This window comes from Catharus ustulatus, chromosome 3 (assembly GCF_009819885.2).
Source record: "Catharus ustulatus isolate bCatUst1 chromosome 3, bCatUst1.pri.v2, whole genome shotgun sequence".
Classification (NCBI taxonomy): Eukaryota; Metazoa; Chordata; class Aves; order Passeriformes; family Turdidae; genus Catharus; species Catharus ustulatus.
Window position 1 is genome coordinate 67,373,316 of NC_046223.1, and position 24,397 is coordinate 67,397,712.

Below are 24,397 nucleotides of genomic sequence, written 5' to 3' on the forward strand. Positions count from 1 at the left end.
AGCTTATAAAAAAAAAAAAAAAAAAAAAAAAAAAAGAAAAAGAGAGAGAAAAGACTATCATGACTATCATGATAAGAGGTTGTTTGGTCTATTTTTTTTCCCCAGGCCTTTCAGTCAACATGCAACAAAATTTCCTATTCCGAACATTTATTACAGAAAGTGTTGCCTATTATGCAAATCTCCCTCTCACCACTTCTCATGTATCAGTTCTACCCTTCTATAAATGCTTGACCTGTGCATGATTGCTGGAAAATTATTCCTGATTCTGCAGCTGAATCCACAGGAACAGTGTTTCTCTCCATGGGAGGGATGCAGTCCAGTGCAGTGCAGTCCAGCAAACTGGGTAGGACCCAGTCTTAGCCAGAATAGCAAAACACTGCCCAGAGACTTATTTTTTTTCCCATTTTAGCTGATGTCATCCAGGAAGTAATGCACCCAACCCAAAGTAGCAGGCAGTTCAATATCCACTAGGTGGATGTGCTGACAGAGTTGTACTCAAAGAGGCTCTTCCAGTACAAGTCCTGGCACAGGCAGGTGGGCTTTCCACTGCTGTCTCCAGGTTAATGCAAACAACAAGCTTCACTTGTTTGTATTTTATTTGGATTTTTGGACACAATTTAAGTGCCTATGATTTAACTTTATAGCTGAACTGCCGGCTGGACACAGCCAGATGAAAATGAGCATTGTTCAGCCCTTCATTTTAGTACTTGAAATCAAAGGTACTTTACTCTGAGCTACTCCTTGTATTTTTGTGGTCCTTGAATACCTTGTGCCTGACATAAATTAGTGACAAAAAGCCCAAGGAACCTGTATATCACTGTTGGGTTGAAGCAGTTTCTTTGTCTTTCAGTCTCCATTGCCCTCACGTTGTGAACAGCTCTGTATGCCAGTAACTTTACATGCTCCAATAGTCCCACTGAATAGCTCCCACATGACCTTACTGGTAACTGTAACATTAAGTGCTAACAACAGGAACACTCTGCATACAAAATTTTATGTCCTGCTCAGAGGAGGAATGCTCATCTCATCACAAAGGCTTGAGAATTTAACAATTTCCATCTTTGCATAGCTTCCCTCATGCTCAGGATGTCCCAAAGACAGTGATGGGTGTGGCAGCGAAACCCCAGAGTCCACACTTGGCCCCTAGTTCTTAGGATGAACACCAAAAGAAGGCAAAAGGCTGATGAGTTCCGAGAGCTTCATTTTAGGAGACACAGGAGCAGAACCCCATGTGATGGTATTTTCTACTCCTGCATCCATTCATGAAGTGCTATAGAAATATGGCAACCTAAGGAATGACTTCAGAATACTGAAGGAAGCATTTCTTCCAGCAATAACTTCTGCCTCCAAATATTATCATATAAGTAGTGATGAGTGTTGAGGGCAATCTGTTGAAAATACTGCACACCCACATACACAGTGATTGAAGCAGAATATGCTCGCTGAAGCTGAGAGTGGTATTTCACCATTTAGGAAGCTTTTTCATTAGTCAACTGTCTTTCAACAGCTAAACCCCATATTTGCTACCTTAAATGTTGCTTTAAAAAAAAAAATCACCATGGATTCTTATCTCCTTTTCCAAGTAGCGAGGTTTCTTCAACCCTAAACAATTTTGTCTTGGCACAGCTATTGGGCTACGTTAAACATTTCTGGGAAATGTGTGTCAAAGTCAGAGCGCTTATTGTTTAGTTTGAGCAATAGTTTCACATATAAATGTGGGAAAATGCAACTCAGGGAAAATGCAACTCAGGAAAAAAATAAAAAAGGATTTAAAAGAAAACCAGAATAAAAACTAAATTAAATTACTGATCTTGCTGAGTATGTAGTCGGGTCCCTGATCCTTCAGTTTCATGTATAATTCTGAAATTTTACAGAAGCATTTGCTTATATACTTAGGGGAGTTTTGCAGGACTCACTCCAACATTTCTATATAACTGTCTTCCCTGAACCTGTTTTTAATTAATCTGTTACATATTCTAACTTTTAAAGAAAGGGATTTGGAAAAGCACTGGGCAGCAGCCTTGCTTTATTCCTATTAAGTCAATGGTAAAACTCCCCTTAATTCCACTGGGAGCAGAATTAGATCCATGCCAAGCCCATTCTCAAAATCATGTCTGTAAGGCTTACACAATGCCTTCTCCCAGCCCTTGCTTAAAGCACAGATTTCCCTCTACCGTCGTTTTTTTTTTTCCCCGTTGCAAAATAGAGCCATGCAAATACGCAAACCAACCAACCTCAGCATCCGAACTTCTGGGAACAAATATCTCACTGTTTTCTTTCTGACCGTGTCGTTAACATTTGGGGGGAAATGTTGAAGATTACAGTGCTGAACTGCTGTGAAACTCTAGGTACACTCTGAGTATGTTCCAAAAAAAGTTGGAGATAAATCCCTGGGTGTTGGCTGGGTTCCTTTTTTCTATTAAAGTGACACAACATTTTATTCTTCTCACATGCCAGCTGTTTATTGCAGTGCTCTGTAACACGGGCAAAAATAATAAATCGGTATCGGGTTTTTTTTTTTTTTTGGGCTTTTTTTTTTTGGAAACTTTCCCTCACTGAATGCTTGGGGAGCTGGATGCAGCAATTTGATCCACTATCAAACACGGTATTTCCTTGTGCCAACACTCGATGGTCTTTTCATTTGCACTAGCGTAGATAAAAAGTCGGATTTTCACGTTACCACTGATACACGCCTTACTTCCTTGGAAAAGCTGCACCTTGTACCTACAGGGAAAAAAAAAAAAAAATTAAGCCTAGTTTTTCTTACAAAGAATGAATTCGGGCTCATCCTGACCGGGGGGTCGGGAGTTGTTCCCGGCCCCGCCGTGTCCCCACTCCCCTCGCACGGCCCCCGGCCCAGCGCGCGCGCCAATGACCGTGTGCTGGCCTGTGCACGCGCGCCCGTGAGCGCGCGGGGCTCCACGCGCGCGTGTGCGCGCACCGGCGTGCACGCGGGAGGGCGAGGGCGCGCGCTGCCGGCATCAGCCGGTGCCTCGCGCCCGCCCGCCCCGTGCCGCCGCCCGCGGGGCCGAAGCGGGCAGGCCCCGCCACCGCGGCGCTCCTCCGGCCGCAGGGGTCCGGCAGCGCCCGGGGAAGCGCATCCCGCAGCCGAGCCCCGGGAGCCAGGGTCCGGCAGCGCCCGCGCCCCGCCCCCCCCGCCATTGGGCCGGCGGCGGCCCCGCCCCGCTCCGCCCCGCCCCCGGCCGCCCGGCAGTTCCGCGCGGGCGGAGCGGGGAGCGGCACCCGCGGCGGCGGCCCGGCGGCAGCATGGGCTGGAGCTGACAGCGCCCGCCCCGCAGACGCTGCCGAGCGCTGCCGGCGGGGGAGCAGAGGGAGCGCGGCCGCGGGGAAGGGAAAAGTTGCCGCGTCCGCCCAGGGAAACTTTGTGCAGCCGAGGCGGGGAGGGGGCGGCGGAGCCGAGCCGTCCGGTGCGGTGCGGTCCCTGCACGGCGCGCAGCGCGGCGCTGAGGCTGAGGCGGCGCGGGGGTCATGCCCGCCGCCAGCTTGCTGCCGCTCTTCGGTAGCGCGGCGGGGCCGGGGACGCTGGGCGGCCCCGCGGGCAGCGGCGCGGGCGGCGGGGGCAGGAAAGCAGCGGGCCCCGGCGCGTTCCGGCTGACGGAGAAGTTCGTGCTGCTGCTGGTGTTCAGCGCCTTCATCACCCTCTGCTTCGGGGCCATCTTTTTCCTACCCGACTCCTCCAAGCTTCTGAGCGGCGTCTTCTTCCACTCGGCCGCCCTGCAGCCGCCGCCGCCGCCGCCCGGCGGGCAGCCCCGCGCCCCTCCGCAGCCCGGAGGCGGTCCGGCGGCAGCGGCGGCCGCGGGCGGGGCGGGCAGCCTGGAGCGGATCCGCGCGGACCACGAGCGGGCTCTGCGGGAGGCCAAGGAGACGCTGCAGAAGCTGCCCGAGGAGATCCGCAGAGACATCCGCCAGGACAAGGAGAAACTTCTGCAGGACGCCCGTGGCAGGAAGGAGGCGGGCGCCCCCGGGCTGCCCCAGCGCCTCTTCCGCCAGCCCGTCGGCGCCGTGGGGCAGGAGCCCGCCGACCCCGACGTCCGGCAGAGGAGGGAGAAAATCAAGGAGGTGGGTGGTGGCGGCTGTCGGTCCCGCTCCGGGGGATGCTCAGCCACACTCCCGTGCGGGGCAACAGGTCGCTCCGGGGTCTGGCGGCGGTGTTGGGGGACCCCTGACCCCTCCTGGCGCCTCCTCCCTGCGGGAAGGGGGTCTTTCTGGCCGGCTGTCTCCCGGGAGCCGCAGCACAGGTCGGCGGCGTCTCCCGCGGTTGCATCCTCACATCCCGCGATGCGTTCCCGCTTGCGGACCCACGCTGCCCGCTCCGTGCCGGCTGTGCCTCCCTTCCTCCCGGTGTTGCCAGGCTCCCCCAGCTGTTGCACCGAAACCCAGGGAACAAGCAAAACCTGGCGAGGGTTGGCAGGCTATGGGTTGCTTCGCGGGGCACCGGGGCTGGGGACAGCGGCGCCGGGGAGAAGGAGCGGCGCGGGTCCGCCTACGCTCCCCGTGGGACGTCCCGGCTCGGGCGGTGAGCGTCGGATAGCTCCCGGGGTGCGGGAGCCAGCGGGGACCGGCGCCCTGGCCGTGCCGCACTCTCGGCAGAGGAGCTGCCCAGCGCTGTCCGGCGCCGGGCGAGTGCGGGGTGCAGGTGCCGGTGCAGCGCTCCGGAGGTGTCGCGGTCTGTCTCGGGTTCATGCAGCTCGCTATTCAGCGATACCGGCTGTCTAAAGAGTTGAGGGCATTTAGCAAAATACAGTCAATTTAGGTTTAGTGATAAAGCGTCAGAGCTGTGCGTGCTTTCCTCCAACCGCCTTTTTTCGGTCGTGCTGTTCGGTTGATTCAGGTACCGGTTTAAATCCTTCCTTACAGAAATTCTCCAAACTGTGTCTCGGTAATGCTGTCATGGGCAGAGCTTGACAGGGTTCTCTGGCAGAAGAAGAATTTCCTTCATAATACTGTTCAACTTCCCATCAGTGCTGGTTGGTTTATTTATTGAACTGACAATTCCAGCTGCCTGCAGAGATTAGGCTTTATAAATTAATTAGTAGTATATTTTTCATGTTCTGTGGTGATGGAAATGAGATAGGCATGAGACTTACTACAGAGTATTTCAATATTTAGGGAATCCGGTTAGCCTTGTTTAAAGTTATTTTTATTGTATGTTTGTACAGAGTGCTCTGAAAAGTGAGCTGTGATATCACATGGAGCATCAGATAATAAGCTCTTACAATTATCAAGTTGTTTTCTGTGCTCTGGAGTCCTTGTGCCACTTAATCTATTTCAGCAAATTGTGTAGCATAGTTATTAAGTCATAAGCAGTATGTTCCAATGCAAAGGTGTTTTGAAGGGAGAAACTCTTAGGAGTACACAGTACAGACCACATCTTGAAGTGTGCAGAGACTATACTGTCTTCTGTTTTAGTCATGCAGCCTCCCTGAGGCATATGGAAAGTTACAAATACCAGCAAACTCTTTTTCCAGCTGTGAAATTGCCATGTAGAAGTATTTAGAAGTAAGAGGCTCCAGACCTGATGTACATGATTCTGTGGTACAGAAGACTGCAACAAATAAATAAACAGGAGGAAGATAACACTTAAATGTACTACTGTCTCATTGGTCCCACTGTGTGCTGACTAGTCTGTCACCTTTTATTACATGTGGATATGCATGTGTATGTGTACATGCCGCCAGCATCTCTTCAATTTCTTCTTTGCTTTCCTTTCCGTTCTCTTTATCCTCCACTTCCACACAGCATTAGTTTGTCAGTAGCCTCCCCAAACCAGAGTTTTGGCTGTTTAAGCATAGGAGATGACACAGAGACTGCACTTAGTTTCCAGATCTTTGTTTTCCTTCATACTTCAGTTTAAGTCCTCAATACTATGTGGTGTTTCTGGGAGTTTCTTTTCCTGTGGAATCGCTATGTGACCTTAGCATCTTGGTTCCTTACTTTAGCATTTTTGCTTGGTTTGGTTTTTGTCTTTCTCAATGAATGTGTTTATTTATTGACAGTAAAACAGTGTTTCTGTTCTGTGCTAACTTGCTTAACATTGTTTCATGTGTTTTCCTTTTTTGTTGCTTTTTTCTTTGTCTTTTTGAAAGCTTTAGTCCCCTTTTTAATATTGTTACCTTAGTATCAAGATGGATTTCTATTCTGTAGTCTTTTAAGCTTAGTTTTAAAACTTTAAATAGTTTTAAATTGTATCTTTTTAAAGTATGAACTTTTGTACTCTAAATGCACAGAAACCAGAATTATCCCTTAAAGTTCTTTCCTTTGTGCATGGTGGTTGCATGCTGGAGATGCAAACATAAAGAATCTTTCTGCTTTCATACTCTTTTGAGCCTGGAACTTGCATCTGCATTGTCCGCTTTATGTTATATATCTAGAATTCAAAATTTGAAACTACTCTTGTGGGTATGTTTTACAAAAGGAAGCAAGTTACTTTAAAGGAAAAGAATGCCAAAAAAAAAAAAAAAAAGTTGTTCTTCCCTTTCTGTTTTGGAAGGGCTCTGTCCCATCAACATGCTGACATAAAGCTGAGAGGGGAGATACCTTAGAGGTATTTTGTCCATTTGCTGTTTTAAATTTTAAGTTGACATGTGTTTAGAAATCCAGGCAGTACAATATCATTTGCAATCACAAAGCAATGAAATGCTGTGACTTTACAGCATTTTGTAGCAAGTTCTGTTCTAGAAATTTTAACTAGTTTTTCTACAGCTTGCTCTTTTATATTAGGGAAAAAAAAAGAAAATAAAAAACAACAAAACCAACCAACCAAAATAAAAAAAAAACCAAAACCAAACCACAAAAAACTCCCCCAAATAACGGAGAAACTTTAAACCAAGAGGGAAATAGAAAGGTTCTTGAACCTCTCTTAGTATTTAAACCAATATAATATTACTAAAAAGAAAAAGAAATGCTTATTGAGCAAGGAAAATACTTGTAGAAATGTGAAGAAGTAGAGATCCTGTTGCTATCACTACCTTTCACTCTGTGAGAACTGTATGGTTGTTCTCAAGGTCTGCGTGTGGGAACTGCCCTACTGTGTTATACCTCTGGGTTCTGGCTGTGTGCAGGTGTGTCTGTGCAGGGAAGGGGCCAGAGACACTACTAGGTGCTGTGATAGTCCTCTGTTTCTATTTTGTTGATGTGCTACAGGCAAACTCAGAAGAAAGAGCAGTACTGCCAGCAGTGGGGCTTTCTTTACTTCCTGTTCTTCAACTACTGTCAGTTGCTTGTGGCTGCTGTTTTTTTTTTTTACTGGATGGCCTAATGTGGCCTACCCTGAGCATTGTCCTCATGCAGGATGCCTCAGGAAAGCTCGAACCAAGAAGCACACTATGAGCATAACAGCACACTTGCATTTGCCAGAACTTAGGTTCTTCAGTCAGTTCCTGTGGTGTTCCCATGACTTGGGCAAGGTCTGGGTCCCTGGTATGCCTCACACTGGTCTCTGTTTCCGTGTCCTGACAGGAGCCCCAGACTGTGGATGAGGAGGTTGTGGTTTGTATTCTTGCTCTGCCCCTCATTACTTTGAGAGGTGGCCCCTCTTTTGAGCAAGTACCTGCTGTGGTATCTGTTCCCTGCCTGGAAAAAAGGAGGAGTGGAAGGCGGTGATGATTCCATTCCACTCAAGTGCAATGTCTTCCAGCTCTTGTCACCATTGGTTATGGCTGAACATTGTTATTCCTGATGTCAAGAGAAGATTTGCAGGTGCATGGGTAGTTGATACAAGCAAAAGAAGTGATCAGAAGAGGATGATAATAGTGGTGAGAGGATATGAAGGCAGGAGATGCAGTCTTTTAATTAGGAAAAATCTGATTTTGAATTTTCTCCAAGTCTCGTTCCTGTCTCTTCCAAGAAAAAAAGGTGCTGGGATTATTTAGGTGCTAAGAAAACAGCCAAACCTAAGCTCTTTTTATATCAGAGCAAAGGAATAGAAACGATGAATGAGCTAGCTCAGGTACTATAAGCTATATAATCACATTAGTGCAGTGCTCTGCCCAGACTAATTAATCCTGCTGAACAGCAAGCACTTGGTGGTGGTGGAGAACCATACTAATGCAGCTGTGCTGTTCTTGTACAAGGTAACTAGCTTGGAAACTGTTCACATTATTGATCAGAGCTGTTTGGACATGTTTTCAGGATAAAAGCCTCCCTGGTAAACTGGAATCAATGTCTGAAGAGCATGGTCATGCAGTGCCTCAAATGCTTTCACAGCTCTCGACTGTTGCAATCATGTAGTACAAGTCCTGCAGAGAGGAATTTGAGCACCAGTTCTTTGAGCTCAACAGGGCAGTGGTTGCAAGTCAACAAAACAGACTTTGCAGCTTCCCTGCCCATCTTTCTGTGAAGAGCTGGATTGAGGTGGCATTGGTAGTGTGAATTCTGGAGCTTCCTAAGCCCTCAGTTTTCATTTTCTATGGGGGCTTTTCTGCAGTTTAGATGGAAGTCTCAGTAATGTTACAGGGATATTCAGCAATATCTTGAGAAAAGAAAGCTTGTGATCTTGTAAATAAAGCACTAATCAGAGATCCAATATGTACTGAACATTAAATACTTGTATGTAATCAAATCTATTCATTAACAAGGAGTGGAGGTAAAATTATAGATGGTCACTCACTGCTGTAGAAAGGCAGTTGGCCCCTTGTGTCTTCCTGCATGCTTCTACCAGTTGCTTTCCTACTACCTGGTATCCTGGTGCTGCTGCTCAGGAAGGTCCAGTGCCAGGCTGGATGGAGTTTTGTTTCCTTATGAGAATGTTTCAATGACAAGGTGAGGTCACTAATACTTCTTGCTATTGGGAGAGGAGGAGAAGTGTCTTCATACCACTTTTGACCGCCTTCTCCCACTACCTGCTTTCTGTAACTTCCCCTGCATCCCTCCACAAGCTGCTTCAATTTAGTAAGTAATCTGAAAACTGTAAGAACAACAAAAAAAAACCAAACTGACTGGACTTCTGCTAAACTTTCTGTCAGGTTGGTGAGTCTAAAGGCATTAATGAAGGGGTTGACTTGGTGTTGGTTTTGACTGTGGTGGAGAAACAAGTGGATGAAAGGTATGAGATCTCTTTGAGTAGCAGTGTCTTAGCAGCTGGTGTCTGATCTTCTTGCCTAAGTTCTCCACTAAAACTGAATCTCTGCAATGAGGCTTTTGCAGAGCAAAGGTTCTGTCTCTGTAATAACCTTCTTTAGCAGAGTGAAGCATTTCCCTTCAGGAGGTTTACCTCCCAACCCCTCTTCTCATAAAGAAAAGGAGAAAGGAAATACAGAAGAAGGAATTACTGAAGCCCCAGCTGCCGTAGACCAAAATTCAGAGTGCTTTTACTGAAAGAAAGGTTGTGAGGACTTTCATAGGAGAAGGAACAGTTAAAATGCAGCAGTACAAGTATTGGTGGTTTGGGTTTCAAACAGAAAAGGCCATATTCCCTGCTGGTACATTTCTTTAAGAACACGATTCAGTGAAAGGAAAAGAGTTGACATGTAATGAGTAAGCAATGTGGTGATTCCTGCCAACATGCTGTTGATGCAATCAATGCATTTCGAAAGTTTTCCTGAAATATCTTGTGATCTTAATGCTGATATCTTATAGTTGTCATTAGGTTTGTTGAAGTTTAAAATTAATCTTGTTTTTTTCCCTCACCCAAAGCTTTGTTTATTTACTTGTAATCATCAGTAGTTTTCTATTTGCTATTTCTTTTTGAGTGTTTGGTAGTGCTTTCCTTCCTGATAAATACTGTTCATTGTGATTATTATTATTTTTAAAATGGTTTTATAAGGTCACTGAGGAGGTGAATAAGGTACCTAAAGATGGGAATCACGTATGATGATGGTAAGCTGAAGGTTGTCTTATGTTATCCAAAATGTCACAAAACAATAAGTTAAAGTGCTTGCTTAGGGTTAGTGGCACTACAAGATGCAGAGAAGCTTCAGCTGTGTTACTGAGTATGATTCAGTGACTCTATTAAGTAATGAAGAGAACCTATGGAGAACCAGCTCAACTTACCACCCAGACATGAAGCTACCCCTGCTTTTGTTGGATTTGTGGCCTGGCGGGGTAAGCAGCTGAAATGGTTTAGTGGAGATCTGAGCACACTGGATGCAGTGGCCCCCCACTAAACCACGGCCTTTGAAAGGAGAGGAAAGAGATTGCTCTGAGGTGTCTTTATGTCCCCAAAATATGAAATAGGGTATATATTTGCCAAATTAATGTTCCTCCTGCTAAGACCCCCAGGTTTATAGGGAAAGCTATTGTTTCAGGTGACTTGTTTCAGGTGCTGCTTTGTTTGGGTTTGTTTTGTTTGGTTGTTTTCTATTTTTTTTTTTTTTATGAGAACCTCATAGCCTCCCTTCAGTCAAATGATCTTGAACTTTGATCATGAGTTGGAGGAGTGTTTCACTGTGTGACCATGAGCATATCTGATTGGAATAGGGTGTGTTCCCAATTGCTAGTTCATGTTTTTACAGCCTTGCACCTGTTTTCTGTGTGTTAAGAAGAATATTTAATTTTCCTATCCTGAGACTTGATCTGTATTCTTAATAGGTATATTTATTGAAACTAACTGAATGTCCTTGATAACTGGATCCTCAGAATTGTGGGGAAAATGAAAAAGCTTTAAATGTTCGATAGAAAACATCTGGCTTTCACAAACAAAAAAACCCAAAACCAAACAAAAAACAACAACAACAAAAAACACCCCAAACAGCAAACCCCAGAACAAGTACATGATTAATTCTTTGTCTTTCTGTAAAGGCAAAATGTAAATTCTTGACACACAGGACTCTTTTTTCTATGAAAAATAAACAAGCTGATGTAAAGACGTGAGGTAAAGCTTAAAATGGAATATCTCTTGTACTTTGACAAAAGTTATATTCTCGTGGTGATGATTTTGTCTTTAATGCTAGTATAGCAGCCTGTGGCAGCCAATTAATATAAAGAAATAGAGTAAATCATTATGTTAGTGAGTACAATTGCTTAAGGCTGTAGTTCTGTGCTGCAGGCAAACTGAAGAAGAAAAAATTCCACCTGTTTATTAAAATCTACTGTTACGACCAAAAAAAAAGTCTTATCTCATTCAGGGAGCAAATAAGAGTGGTAGACAGCCAAGCTTTGATACCTTCTTTGAATGTTAATGAAAACACAGGATTTATGAAAAGGAAGTCATGGAGAGACAGAAGATGACTCTTGTGGAAAATAATTAATGTCCTTGCAGAAGGATCTGTGTGACTGTTGGATGGACAGACCTTTTAAAGTTGTCTGAAACATACTACTCTAAGGATTTCTGAGTGTGTTAACTTCCTCTGTGGTTAGGTTGGGGTGGCTTTTCTCGCTTGGGGAGCCAGCATGAGAGGAAATTTCTGCAGTTTTCATCTTAAAGATAATATCTTGATAAATGTTTCCTTATTTACAAATAACAAATTGGTCTTCCTAACTCATTTGGCACAGTAAGAGTAATACTTCAAGAAAGTGGCTTTGATTCAGTGTTTGTTCTGTCTTAACAGTGCAGCAATAAATTGCCACCTGAGGTGGTACAAAAATGATGAGAAACTCTGGTTATGTGTCTTTTTGGTGACAAACTCAATATGTGTCTCTGTGTAAAACATGTTTTAGACATTCAGTTTTGAAGGATTTTGTGGTCTCTTTCTAAGTTATTTATAGAACTATCATTTTACGAGTGAGGAAAATAATTGGGGTGGTGGGGGGGGTGGAGGACTGTAAATTAGGCAATATGGGCAACGTACAAGATACTGAATATACTGGTTCCTTTTGTGTGGAAATCTTCTTTATCCTCAACATTTTTTGTGGTTTTTTTTTTGTTTGATTGGCTTTTTTTTTGTTTTTTTTCCACTGTGGTGTTCGGGCTTTTTAAAGCATGTGACATAAAGAGTGTGTGCACTCTTCCGAGAGACATCTTCTGTTTTTCTGTTTTCCATGACTCTTTTTAATCGTGTCTGCAAGTTTGTTATGAAAACATAATTGGTGAGTAATGAAGCGCATGCTTCCCCGAACCAGATTAAATGAAACCTTCTACAGACTTGTGGTTAAGGCGCAGGCAGCCCTGCCTGCAGAGTCCTGAAGTTTTGCTGTTGAGGGAGGGGAGCAGCTGGGTTTTCTAGGGCTAAGAGCAGTCCATTGACTCATACAGGGCTGCACGGTGTGCCAGGTTTTGGAGCAGAACCTGGATACCTGGGTCCTGTTTGGTTGTTCCCCACTAAACCAGGGGCTGTTGCTGTGTGAAGGCTGTCTTTGCTCCTACCTGTGCTGCAGATCTCCAGCATGGGCATGTCAATTTAAACCTGAGTTTTGGAGTGTGATTCACTTTGTGAATCATGATGACTGCACATGATCACCTTTGCTTTACCACTAAACTGCTGCTAAATTGTTTTATTGCAGGGGAAGGTTAAACCTGAGACTCCCTGATTCTGTTTAGGTCACCAGCTTTGCAAGCTTTTGAAGCAGCACTTGAGAGTTGTGCTCCAGTGCTGTTATGAAGGAAAGCATGTAGGGTAGTAAAACTCCCAGTTTGCCTTTCTTGCATCTTGAAATCTTCAGTTTAAACTCTGTTGTAACCAAGAAAGGCTTGCATGAAATAATATGACAATTGACTATAACTCTCCACGGTGAGCTGGTTGGATTTTATAGCTGGTGTTTGTGAAGATACAAGTATTGCTCATTTTGATGCCTCTGATTTTAAAAGCTTTTCAAACAGATTGGATGAGCACATAACCTGCTGTTACATTCTTATAACTGTTAAAGTTATAAGAATTTTATATTCACAGTCCTTGTGGGAGCACTGAGATGTGCATTCACTTAGGCAAGGGTAACTACAAATATAAAATCTATTTTCATTTGTCTTCCCACTCCTTCTTGGAAACGATGTACTTTGCTTTTAAACTTGTTTTAGGAATGCAATAAGTGAGTGGACTGTGACTTACATGAAACTTTGGCCCTTTCTTTTAAGGGCAAATCCCTAATCAGGTAAGAAAATAGGTGAAAATCTGAAGACGTGGTTGGCAATACTGTGCAAAGGACCCAAATAATTCTGTGCAGTGAATGAACTGATGACTGTGGAACATCTGGTTGTTATAAGACTTTGTGTGCATCGCAAAAATACTTCTAGAAGAACCAACTTCTTTCTCTGATACTGGGTAGAAACAGAAGTTGAAGTTTTCATGGAAAAGTATGCAGCTTTGCACTTCTCATGTGAAGGTACATAATGCTACCATTTAGGATAGAGGCAGTACTATGTATTTTTCATATAAATAAAGTAGAAAGAAAAAATGTCTGATACTTTCTTCCCAGAATTTTACATCATCTCACTCATGTAGGGGTGATCGTATTGCCTGGCAACATAAAGTCTCTTTTTCAGTTATTTATTGAATCTACTTTTAAAACAGTATCTGCTTTTAAAATATTGCAATAAAATTACATTGAATCAGTGTGGCTTACCTCTTTAATTAGTATTCAGACCACTGTGAAACTATTTTTAAAAAGTATCTGCATACTTTTATTTCACTTAGTTTTCTGCTTAATATAAATCTCTGCCTTTTGGAATTTCTTTTGTTCAGGGACTGCTTTCTTTCAAGGAAATACGAAGTAGCTAGTGTAAAAGAATATCAAGCTAAAAAAAGCTATTTTGCTTTCAAAGTGTAGTGCTTAAGGAGATAGTAATTTTACTATTCAGTGATAGACACATGCAGATGCAGACCCAGTCTTTAACTCCGCTGTCACTTTTCTCACTGCCTTTGAGCACTGACATCTGTTGGTGCAGTGAATGGTGGTACTGCTGGTAAAGCTTTGCCCATACTGATGTCTATGGGGAGATCTGTTGCTTGCTACTGTGGTTATAGTTCTCCACCCATCTGTGATTTTAAGAACTGCACTTTAAATTCTGTGTTGGACCTAGGTAGTAATATTAAATTATTTAAAGTTTAAAGAAGATAAATAGATGTTAATCATTTGAGGATGGATTTCTGTCCCCCACCCTCATCATGCAACAGAAAAGCTAATTACTATTTAGACAGTAGAAGAGTTATACACATTACTTATTTATAATGTTATACTACTTCAAAACTTCATGCTGCTTTCATTGTTCTGGTGAGATTGTCTGAAGAATCACCGTGGGGAAAAAACTATGCCATGTAAAGGCAAACTGCAGATTGACTTATATTTTTATGTCTTGTTCTGTAAATCTCTAGAGTAAGCACGGCACTGAACCTGAACTGACTGAGATAGGTGTGTTATTTTGTCAAGGACTGAAGTGACATCACAGATTGAGGGGCACTTCAAAGAAATGACCTTTCTGAATTGAAGCACATATATCTCCTAATGCAGTTTCTTTAAAAAAACTTACAGTAATTTCACGAATACAAGCCGCAGCAATTTGACAAAAATTTTGGTGGAAACCCGGAAGTGTGGCTAATACTCGGGGGTGGCTAATATGTGAATAATTTTCTGACATTTACAACCCCAGATGTGCCAGCCAGGGCGCCGAGCCAAGCGCCTGCCAGTAAAAGCCGGCACTCTGCGATTGTTACAGTGTTACTGTGTTGCCCTGGCTCCCTGCAGGCAGCACGGGGGGCGGGGAGAGAGGCGGGAGAGCTCTCTTCCCTCCTCTGCCACAGCCCAGGGGAGAGATGGAGGGACGCCGTGCTGCCATTGCCGCGGCCCGGGGAGGAGGAGGAGGGCTCTGCCCCCGCCCTTCGCCGCCGTGGCGGGAGCAGGGGGTGCTCCGTGCCCGACCGGCGCCGCGGCGCGAGCGGGGCGCTCTCTCCGTGCCCGGCTGGCACTGCGCCGCTAGCGGGGCGCGCACTCCGTGCCCGGCCGGCGCCGTGGCAGGAGCGGGGCCGGGGCGAGCGAACCCAGAGGCGGCGGCCAGCCCCGAGTGGCAGCGCCGGGCTGGGCCACCTGACCCCGTCAGCAGCCCCTAGCAGGCCGAGCCTGCACAGCCTTAGTTGAGCCAGTAAACCCCCCGCCATGCCGCGGTTCTGTTAGTATTTGGCAACTTTGTTGCATGCGGGTCCTCGCTGCGAACCACAGAGCGGCTTATATTCAGGTGCGGCTTATTTATGGACAAAGAACGAAATATTTACCAATACCCAGAGATGCGGCTTATACTCAGTGCGGCTTGTATTCGTGAATTTACTGTATATATATTAATGTATTGATAGAGATATATTCATATCTCTCTCCACATGTATGTTTTAGGTAAGAGTGAAATATGTTGTGCAATTGATTTGTTGTCTGTAGCTGAGAATGCAGTTTGTTGGGCACAAGCTCTCTGTGGTCTGAAAAAACATCTTGAAAAAGTTAAAGGCGTAGGGTTTGTTTTGTTTTACAAATCATTATCTAAATTGAAAATATAATTATATGTATAATTATAATTATACATATGCTACAAGCAAAATCCAGAACATTAGGATGAAGCAAAGAAATCCTTGGGTTTCAATAATCAGCTTTACTCGAGTTACTTTTTGTTATATAAATCTAAATATTGCAGAAAGTAGGTATTCTCTGAGAAAATTTTCGGACTTCATGGAAACAGTTTCCATATGCAGCATTATCATCTGTAGGCATCATGGAGACTCAGTTGGTCTGCATTTGTGCACACTGTTGTCCTATTTGTTCTTTTTCCCAACCTTCTGCTTACAATAGAATTTTGTTGTTGTGGACAGATATTAAGACTTGCCACTGGACCTCTGGAGGGCTGATCTCTCGCATAGAGCAGAGCTGACTTCAAAATAAAATTGAGTTCTTCAGTCTTGTGCACTCAAGTATGGAAGATCTCTGCAGAGGGAGACTCTACAGCCCCTCTGGACAGACATATGCCAGTCTCTGAAGACCCTTATTGTAGGATTTTTAAATTACTGTTGTGTCCAGTTACAACTTCTCTTGCTGCAACTGATGACACTGCCTTTACTCCTTTCATTGTGCCCCACTGAGATGATCATGGCTACCTTTTCTCCCAGTCATTAAGAAACCTCTCTTCTCTAGTCCAAACATGCCCAGCTTCATCTACCTCTTTTCATAGATCATTGTCTTCTCCATCATTTAAAAAAAAACCCTCTAATTGTTGCAGGGAAGCTGAAAATCAGGAAAAAGGCTTCCATTTGAGGCATCAGGATTGTCACATAGAAAGTGTTGATTGTTTCCCATCACTAGTATGCACTCATGCCAACACAGCCCACTGTGTACAGTTAATCTTCATCATTGCAAGGGTATCTTGCTTATTTGTGTTCAGCCAGTTGTTCACCAGGACCCCCGGGACATCTGTTCCAAAGATGGTTTTTAGCCTGTAAGTTCCCTTTATATGCTTGGACATAAAAGTTTTGCATTTGGCTTTATTAGGTTTATTAGTTGGTTGTCAGCTCAGAGGGTCATTCAAGTGGGAGGCCTCTTGTACACCTCCTTAACTGCTGGAGTTTGGGTTCCACATGAAGTTGGTGACTGTGTGTTTGCTCTTTTGACTAGTTTCACCCCAGAGACAGGTCACTCATAGCTTGCTGCTAGTTAGGCTTTGATCTGTTTACTGCTGTCTTGAGAGTGTCAAACCTGCCACTTTTTCATGAATCTTGTCCATTCCTTTTTGACTGCTTAGTGCTAAGGCAGGAATGTGTCAAAAAGCCTGCTAAAGTCAGGGAAATTGTGTCTGCTACACTGCCCTCATCCACAGAGCCACTGGCTTCATCAGAAGTAATGGGGTCGATTTGGCACATTTTGCCTTTGGGAAATTTTCCTTGCCATTTGCAAGAGTGTTTTTGTCCTTCATATTCCCAGAAACATAGTCAAGGAGATTCTGCTCCATTTTCTTCCCAAAGTTTAAAATAAAACTGTCTTGTTATTCCCCGGAATTTCCTTCTTGTTTTTTTTCTGAGTTACCAGTGCCTGTTTGGTTTGGTCCTTCATTTGTTTTTGATGTCAAGGTGCCTCCTGTCCTCTGGCAACTTCCAGATGAGTTTTGGCTTCCTCTTCCCTGGTGCCCAGCCAGTGTTCTGAGTTGCTGTCAGACATCTTCCCACATCTCCTCCTCCCGCCTCTTCCCTGAGCTCCTCATGCAGCCACCCTCCTCTCCTGTGTGGCACACTGAAGATGAATGAGGTCTCCTGGGCACCTTAGCCCTACAGATCAGGTCCCTGAAGAAACTGAGCACATTCCTCTGCAGTTCAGGGTCTTATATTGCCTTGTGTAGTTCTTTCAGGGTGGCAATCTCTGCTGTCTAGCATTTAAATAGACTTGGGGTTTAGACGTTTCTCATTCATGCATCAGTTGCTTTGAAGCGAGCTTTATCATGGGAGTTGGGGTGGGGAGGAAAATGCCAATGCAGCCTTTCCTGGCTATTTTGCTGCCTCTCTGTTTCCTTGGGGAAGCCCAGCAGGCAACTGTGTGTGAGATCAGCAGATATTTTTTATTTAAAAAAAACTGAGGAAATGTTTACTGGACAAAGGGATTTGGTTAATACAGGGAATTGCCATTAGAATTTTTAAAAATACAAGCTACTGGTGGAAAACAAAGCTCTTAGCTGCAGCTTTTGCCACTTTTGTGGCTGTAGATGTGTGACTAACACACTGACATACTCCGTGTGGTGTTTTGAAGCATCTTTCCTCTGCATACCTCTGATCAAAATATCAGTCACCTGATTTTTATACGTTTCAAATATGAAACTAAGAACATGAAAGCTAACATAGTGTCATTTCAAAGTTGGTAGGTTTGGAGTTCATAGTGAAATTTACATGGATGCCATTAAAGTAGGTTTAAAGCACAGTTCTGTCTGATTTCTTTTTAAGGGTCTAACCACTAGCTTATAAACATGTATTTTCAATTAAATTTCCATCTGTTTTTTGTGACTTATTATGGGGTTTACTGGAGGAACTGTAAATATTTTTACAGTGGGTTTGTACTTTTGAACTACACACTGATTCATAAGAGTACAACTCAAACATTTGATTTTCTGTCACTTTTGACATCATAAAGAGGTCTGGCTTTACAGAAGCTTGGTTTTGAAAATAAAGTCTTTCTTTACACTGCCTCATGCTCGATGTCCAGATCCACTAGTCACTTCTAAATGGGTTGGCTTCCTGCATTATAGAAATACATGAGCATCCCTTCAATTTGACATACCTATCCTGATTTTGTGATGTGAGAAGCAAAGCTCCTTCTATCTCTAGCAGGGACTATGTGACCTACCTTTTGCCCCAAATTTATGGTCCTTTGTTATGGGAACAGTAACCACACATAGTTTTTATTTGGCCCTATAAGTGTGAAAAGGTAGCTGTTTAAAACCTATGATGAGTGCTTTTGGTAGGAGCTGAGTAAGTTTGAGGAAAGGGCTTTGAGGTTTTAGAAAGAGTTAAACTTCTTTTAACTTTCATTAGACTTTTTTTTCTTTAAATTTTCTACTGTACCTGAGTATAGTGGTTTCATTTCATCAAGAAAGTAAGTTATGTTGGATATTATTCAGCAATCCAAAACATGACCAATGGCTGCGCATATCCACTTATACATTTTTGATCAGTGACTTGAATCAAAAATTCAGCATTTTCCTATGTGAGGCTGACCTTGTAGTCTATAAACTAGTGAAGTGACACCATTTTGATCTCTTGCATGTGAAAAGAGGCTTTTACAGGAACTTGGTGGGCACTGAGAGAACATTTTTTTTGTCAGCTGTAGTCTTGATCATGAGAGCCTAGGAGGACACAAATATCAATGGAGCTATTTTAGACACACAGTAGTGCACTGCGAGGTATTACATGTGTTCATTTCAGAGTACCTCTGCAGTAACTTCATAGTCTGCTAATTACCTATTACTGTGTTCTCTGATGGGGGGATTTTGCTGAGTCTTTCTGTACCTTTTGTTTGAGCATAGTGGTTTTGTGATGCCATTCTTTATTTTTCACGAGGAGTTTTTCTCACTTCAGATTCCTGTCACTGTTTGCAAAATGTGTATTTTTTCTAAGGAAGGCACAGGACTGGTGACTGATGCCGAAGACAAGTCTCAAAACCAGCTTGAAAAGTCCCCTGTGTTCATGTGAGCACTGCAGTGTAAATAAATGTGGACGTGATCAGCTGCCTCAATGCCAAACACACTCAAGTGTCTGTTTTACCAACCCTACTTTATGTCCACATACAGAAACATTCCTTGAAAAATTTGTGGCTGATTTTACTGCAGCATCACCAAAAATGATTCTCTTGTGCTTGGTAACTTGGTTGCCCTTAATCCTGTGTTATGTGGGGAACTTCTGCAGGCTGTGAATGTGCTATTATCTGGAAGATAATAACTTATTCATAATTTCTTTTGGATATTCCTGCTATGCTGTAATATCTGGTTTCAAATGTGCTGTTTCTAGGAAGCATGCTGGGTGGCATTGTACATGCTGTAATCAAAACAAGAGGAAATTTGTTACATATTATATTTTCTTCTCCCTACTCCCTCAGTCCTGCTCAAATTTCAACTTCAGCCTTTTCCTTGGACTTGACGCTAAATTCCCCAAGGATGTTACATGTAAGGAGGAAAGAAACTTTTCTGATGGGATATGGGAAACTTACTCATCTTTTGTTTAAAAACTAGTAACTGGGAACATCATGAGTGTAGCACATTTTACCAAAGAAACCAGCATTTAAGAGCATTTGTTGTAGAGGAAGATTTCTGTGTGTATGAATATATAAATCTGCATGTGTGTTAATGAAAAAAGACTAAAGAAAAAGCTCATACCCTGATACATGGAATTATTACCAAAGAAGTAAAATCAAATTGTAATTTTTACGAAGCATGCTTTTCTGTAGCGTGAGAATTTCTCAGCTGTTCCTGCTTATATGTGAGACTGAAGCCTGGGAAAGGCCCTTGTTTTGGCTGGTGAATAGGGAGGAAGTGTTTGACAGCTCAGATGATGAAAGATAGTTCTTGAAACTTAGTATATAACTGTATATAAAAGTAGACTGATGACTGTTGTATGAACTCTGATTAAATGTTGTATTATTCATATAATTTGCTTTTCGCCCTTTGGACTGCTAGGGATAAAGAATAATTTTGGTCTTCAGAAAGGCTATTACTATCTAAATATAGACCTCTTTGGGCAAGAGCAGTATTTGCTTGCAAGTCAGAATGTGCTAAAAAGCAAATTTTATTCACTGCTTTACAGCTTACTGAAAATTCTTTATCAGCAGTTCTCAATCAGGTTATTATAAAAGGTACTTGGTAACAATTAATTTCTGCAGTTAATTCATGTAGTTAATATCTAACTTTGGGACATCACTCAGTTTCATCGTGCTCTCCAGCTTTTGTGAGATGGTTACTATTACTGAAGTAGCAGTAACCTCACTAGTACCTCTAGGCGCATTTGGAAATAATTTGGGGGTTTATAGCAGAATTTAATTTCTTTTAGCATCTGTCTCAAGCCCCCTTGCTTCTGTCTCTACAGAAAAGTAGTGAAAATATGTATTGTAAGGAAAAAAATTATTTTTGCATTTTCATGACCTTTTAAGATCTGTGCAGTCAACCACTTTCCCCAAATCATCACAAACTTATGTTCTTTTTATTCTCTCTTGGACTTTGGCAGTACACGTAAAATTCTAACCAGCTGTGGTTCTGCCAAATCAGAGCTGGAAGCAAATTCACCAAAATCCCATTGCTTTTTTGGCACACATTTTGCCACTGAAAAATCACCTCTCCCTGAAGTCACAGTGTGTGTGCTGGTGTTATTTGTAGAATAACACCATGTAGAATAACATGTGCACTTGGTGCCAAGACTTTTGGAGCACAGGGGACAAGTGTTTCTGAAAGTGAATGAAGATTGCTGAATATTTGTATTTTTCCTTGAAATTTGGGTAGAGGTTGAACATATATTCCTTTATTTACTTTGTAATGTGGACCAAAGCCAAGCTAAAAGTGTAGTCCACTTGATCTGTTAAAAATCATGTCTTCCATGAATTAATGATTACAGTAGTTTGTTTCCACGAAGAGTGTTAGTACAGAGATGTACAGAGATGGAATCACTGAAAGATCCCTCCATCTGGGGTGAGGTAGTGAACTCTCCCACTGCCTGCCTTGTAAGGTAACTGTGACATGATGGCAGGGAAGCAGCATTTCCCAATGATTTCTTAAAGCATTTTAATGTCCCTTCATTAGTATTGGAAATGAAGACAGAATTAGAGGGAGCATTGCAGTGAAAGTGGTTTTCCTTTCTTTATGGCTGTATCTCACTTTCAAACATAGCAAATGATGCTCCACACAGACTGCTATTTCTCCAAAAGAAGGCAGTAAACAATTTCTCTTTAAATCAATGAAAAAGGCACCAGACTGCAAATATTAAGCAAGTTTTTCAGGGCATGTGTTTTGGAAGACTGTAACTTTTGAATCTGTGTTTATTTAATACTGTCAGAAAACTTCAAATACAGACATATTTCTGATGTGCTGCCTCTCTTGCAGGCCCTTCATTTTACATTCTGCTTGACACTGCCTTAGGTTTAGTCTGCAGTCTGATTACAGCACTCAGTTGAACCAGCAGGCATTATTGACTTTTGATGCTGACTTTATAACTTCTTCAAAAAATGTAAATGCTTGCTCAATATTTAAACATGATAGTTTCTTGCTCTGGCACCTGGTTATTGCCTATTATTAGCAAGTAGCAGAGGCATCATATATAAGATAGGCATGAGGTCAAGGTAGAGAAATGGAAAGTCTGAGCTGCTGCATAGTTTAATTACAGCGGTGTTTTGTGGAACCAGCTCTCTGGCCTTCCATCTTTGGCCAGAGGTCCTGATATGAGACCAGTTCCAGTAGCACCACGCACCAGAGCAAAGCCTTCTCTCCTGTGTTGCACAGCCCAAAGGCTTTCCTGCCACATCTCACTGCTCTTGAATGGGACATGAAAAGCTCCAGGCTTCAGCACTCCAGCTGTGGGCCCTGACTGGTGTGACGCTTCTGGAGGGGTCTGCTTTGATGTAGCTGGAGCAATGGTTAGTGACCTACTTCAGAGTCGGAGTCAGATGAACACGCTGCCTAGTAGCTCTTGTCAAAGCTACTACACTAGTGCGTGTTAAAGGACTGAGCTCAAAGCTGATTTTTCCTCAAAGAAATGACAACCGTAAAAGAATATAGGCTATTAATGGGTACAAGTAGAATACTAGGAAATTAGTCTCTTCTGTTCATCAGGGTAAGGCAGTGATAGAGTTACATTGTTTGTTTTTACGACTGACAGATGGGACAATAAGATTTCCACTTCAGTATTCACATCAGAATTTCACTGCCTTCCTTAGCTACTACAGGTAAATTTTTAACTCTCAGTTAACCATGTCAGCTAAAAGTTTGCAAATATGCTTAACTAATTGTGGTGGGCACCTGACTTCCCTGAGCAGAAGACAGGTGCCTACCAAAGCTGCTTTATCCCTCCCCTGCTCAGCTGAACAGGTGAGAGAGAATAGAATGAAAGGCTTGTGGGTAGAGATAGGGAAAGGGAGAGATCATTCACCAGTCATGAGCAAAACAGATTCAACAGGGGGAGATCAAATCTGATTAAGGTAATGAAAAGTAAACCCAAATCTTAGAATACCTTTCCTCCACCTTTCTTTTCTTCCTGGGATTAGCTTTGCTGCTAACTTTCTCTGCCTCCTCCCCCTCCAGCAGTGGAGGGGACAGTGAATGGGATCTATGGCCAGTTGATCATACATTGTTTCTGCTGGTCCTTTCTGCTCAGGGACAGGCTACTCAAACTCTTTCTCAGCTTGGGGTTCCTCCAGCAGGAAACAGTCTTTCACAAACTTCTCCAACTTCCCAAAGGCTGCAGTTCTTCATGAACTGCTCTAGTATGGGTCCCTTCCAGGGGTGCAGTCCTTCAGGAACAGTTCTACTTTATATGCAGAGAATGATGTTCCATGGTATAGAATATTCCAGTTGGGTCAGCTGTCCCGGCTGTGCTCTCTCACAGCTTCTTGTGCACCTGCTGTCAGAGTTCGGGAAACTAGAAAAGTCCTTGATTTGTTTAAGCACCACTTAGCAACAATGAAAACATTGGTGTGTTGCTTACTGAATCCTAAACTCAGCACTGTACCAGCTACAGAGAAGAAAATTAACTCTGTCCCGGTCAAAATCAGGACACCAATACGTGCGGGTTTGCTATTCCATGTGCTTGGCAGCCCTGTATCACTGGACACAGGGAATGATGAATTGTTATGATTAACAGGAAACAACTAGAATACATTGTGTCCTACTCTAAACAAATGATGTCAGAACCTTCCAATGTGTCCTGGTTTTAAAACAAATTTAAACAAAACATTGCTAATTACAGATCCAAGCCACAATGTCCAGATGAGATCTCTGTGTGTGGTCAGTCGTCTCTTTTGCACGTGGAGAAAATATGATTCGGCATTTTGTGAAAGTGAGCAGACAAAACAGACTTACAGATGTGCCAGGAGGGGTTTTATTTCCTGATAATTATCTTTTAAGTGGTCATTACAGGATGGAAACCTTGGAATGAAAAACCTATATAGTTTTACTGTGTTAGTCCCAAAGAGAGAAGCAGAAGAGCACTGGAAGAACTGAAAAGTCTCAAATTCTTTGATATCAGAGTAAAACATTTCACATTTTTGTTAAAACATAGTCTCAGACCAACAACTATTTCTTCCTCTTTAATTTTTGAACAGAGATATTGTGAAAGAATAAGTTCTAGGAATGAAACGTTGCAGTTTTGAGAAGGTTGTGAGAAGCTGTCTAAATACCTCATGTGTTCAACTTCTGTGCTCAGAAAGGAATTTTCTGTAGTTCTGGTGAAATATTATATCCTTAGAAGGACTGAAACCTCTGTTGCCCTAAACTATTATCTCTAAAGCACGTTAACTTAACATGGTAAATGTCATATTTGAATCCTTAGAAGTCAAGAGTTCTGGATTTCTGTAATTTGATTCTGAATAAATGTACGGAGACCATAGGCAGGTAACCTGCCCATCACTCTGAGTCAAAAATTGCTGCTCATGAACATGGTGTGGAAACTGGATACTGTGATGATACATGGCTATTTTAGATGAGGTTTTTATGGATGGATCTAATGAGGTATTTCAGAGAAGATAAGAATTGCTTACCCATTTTAGAATGCAAGATGTAGAGCACATTAGCTTCTTCTAATTCAAAAATAGTAGACAATTAGAAGGAAGTTTATCACACATTTCAGTCAAGTTAAATCTATTCTCCACTACAACAATCTTTACCAGAATGCATAATGAAAACATATTTTGTTTCAAGATTTTAAGATTAGAGTCCATGTTTTTAGGAAAGTATTGTAATTGGGAGAAAGAGATAAGAGTAAGGCATCAGTTTTTATGGTGTACTTAGTGGTGTTATTTACCTCTATTCTGAGAAATGTCCCTGTTTGTCAAATATAAGGCACATCAAATGAAACTACTA

General features: G+C 42.9%; 1 protein-coding gene across 1 annotated transcript in view; it reads left to right on the plus strand.

Annotated features, from left to right (window-relative positions):
* Positions 1-3,489: 3,489 nt before the first annotated feature.
* Positions 3,490-24,397, plus strand: part of LOC116993885 (mannosyl-oligosaccharide 1,2-alpha-mannosidase IA) — a 144,765-nt gene continuing 123,857 nt past the window's right edge. Inside the window, exon 1 of the mRNA XM_033055065.1 lies at positions 3,490-4,080. Coding sequence (XP_032910956.1) covers positions 3,490-4,080 — 591 coding nt within the window. The remainder of the gene's footprint in view (positions 4,081-24,397) is intronic.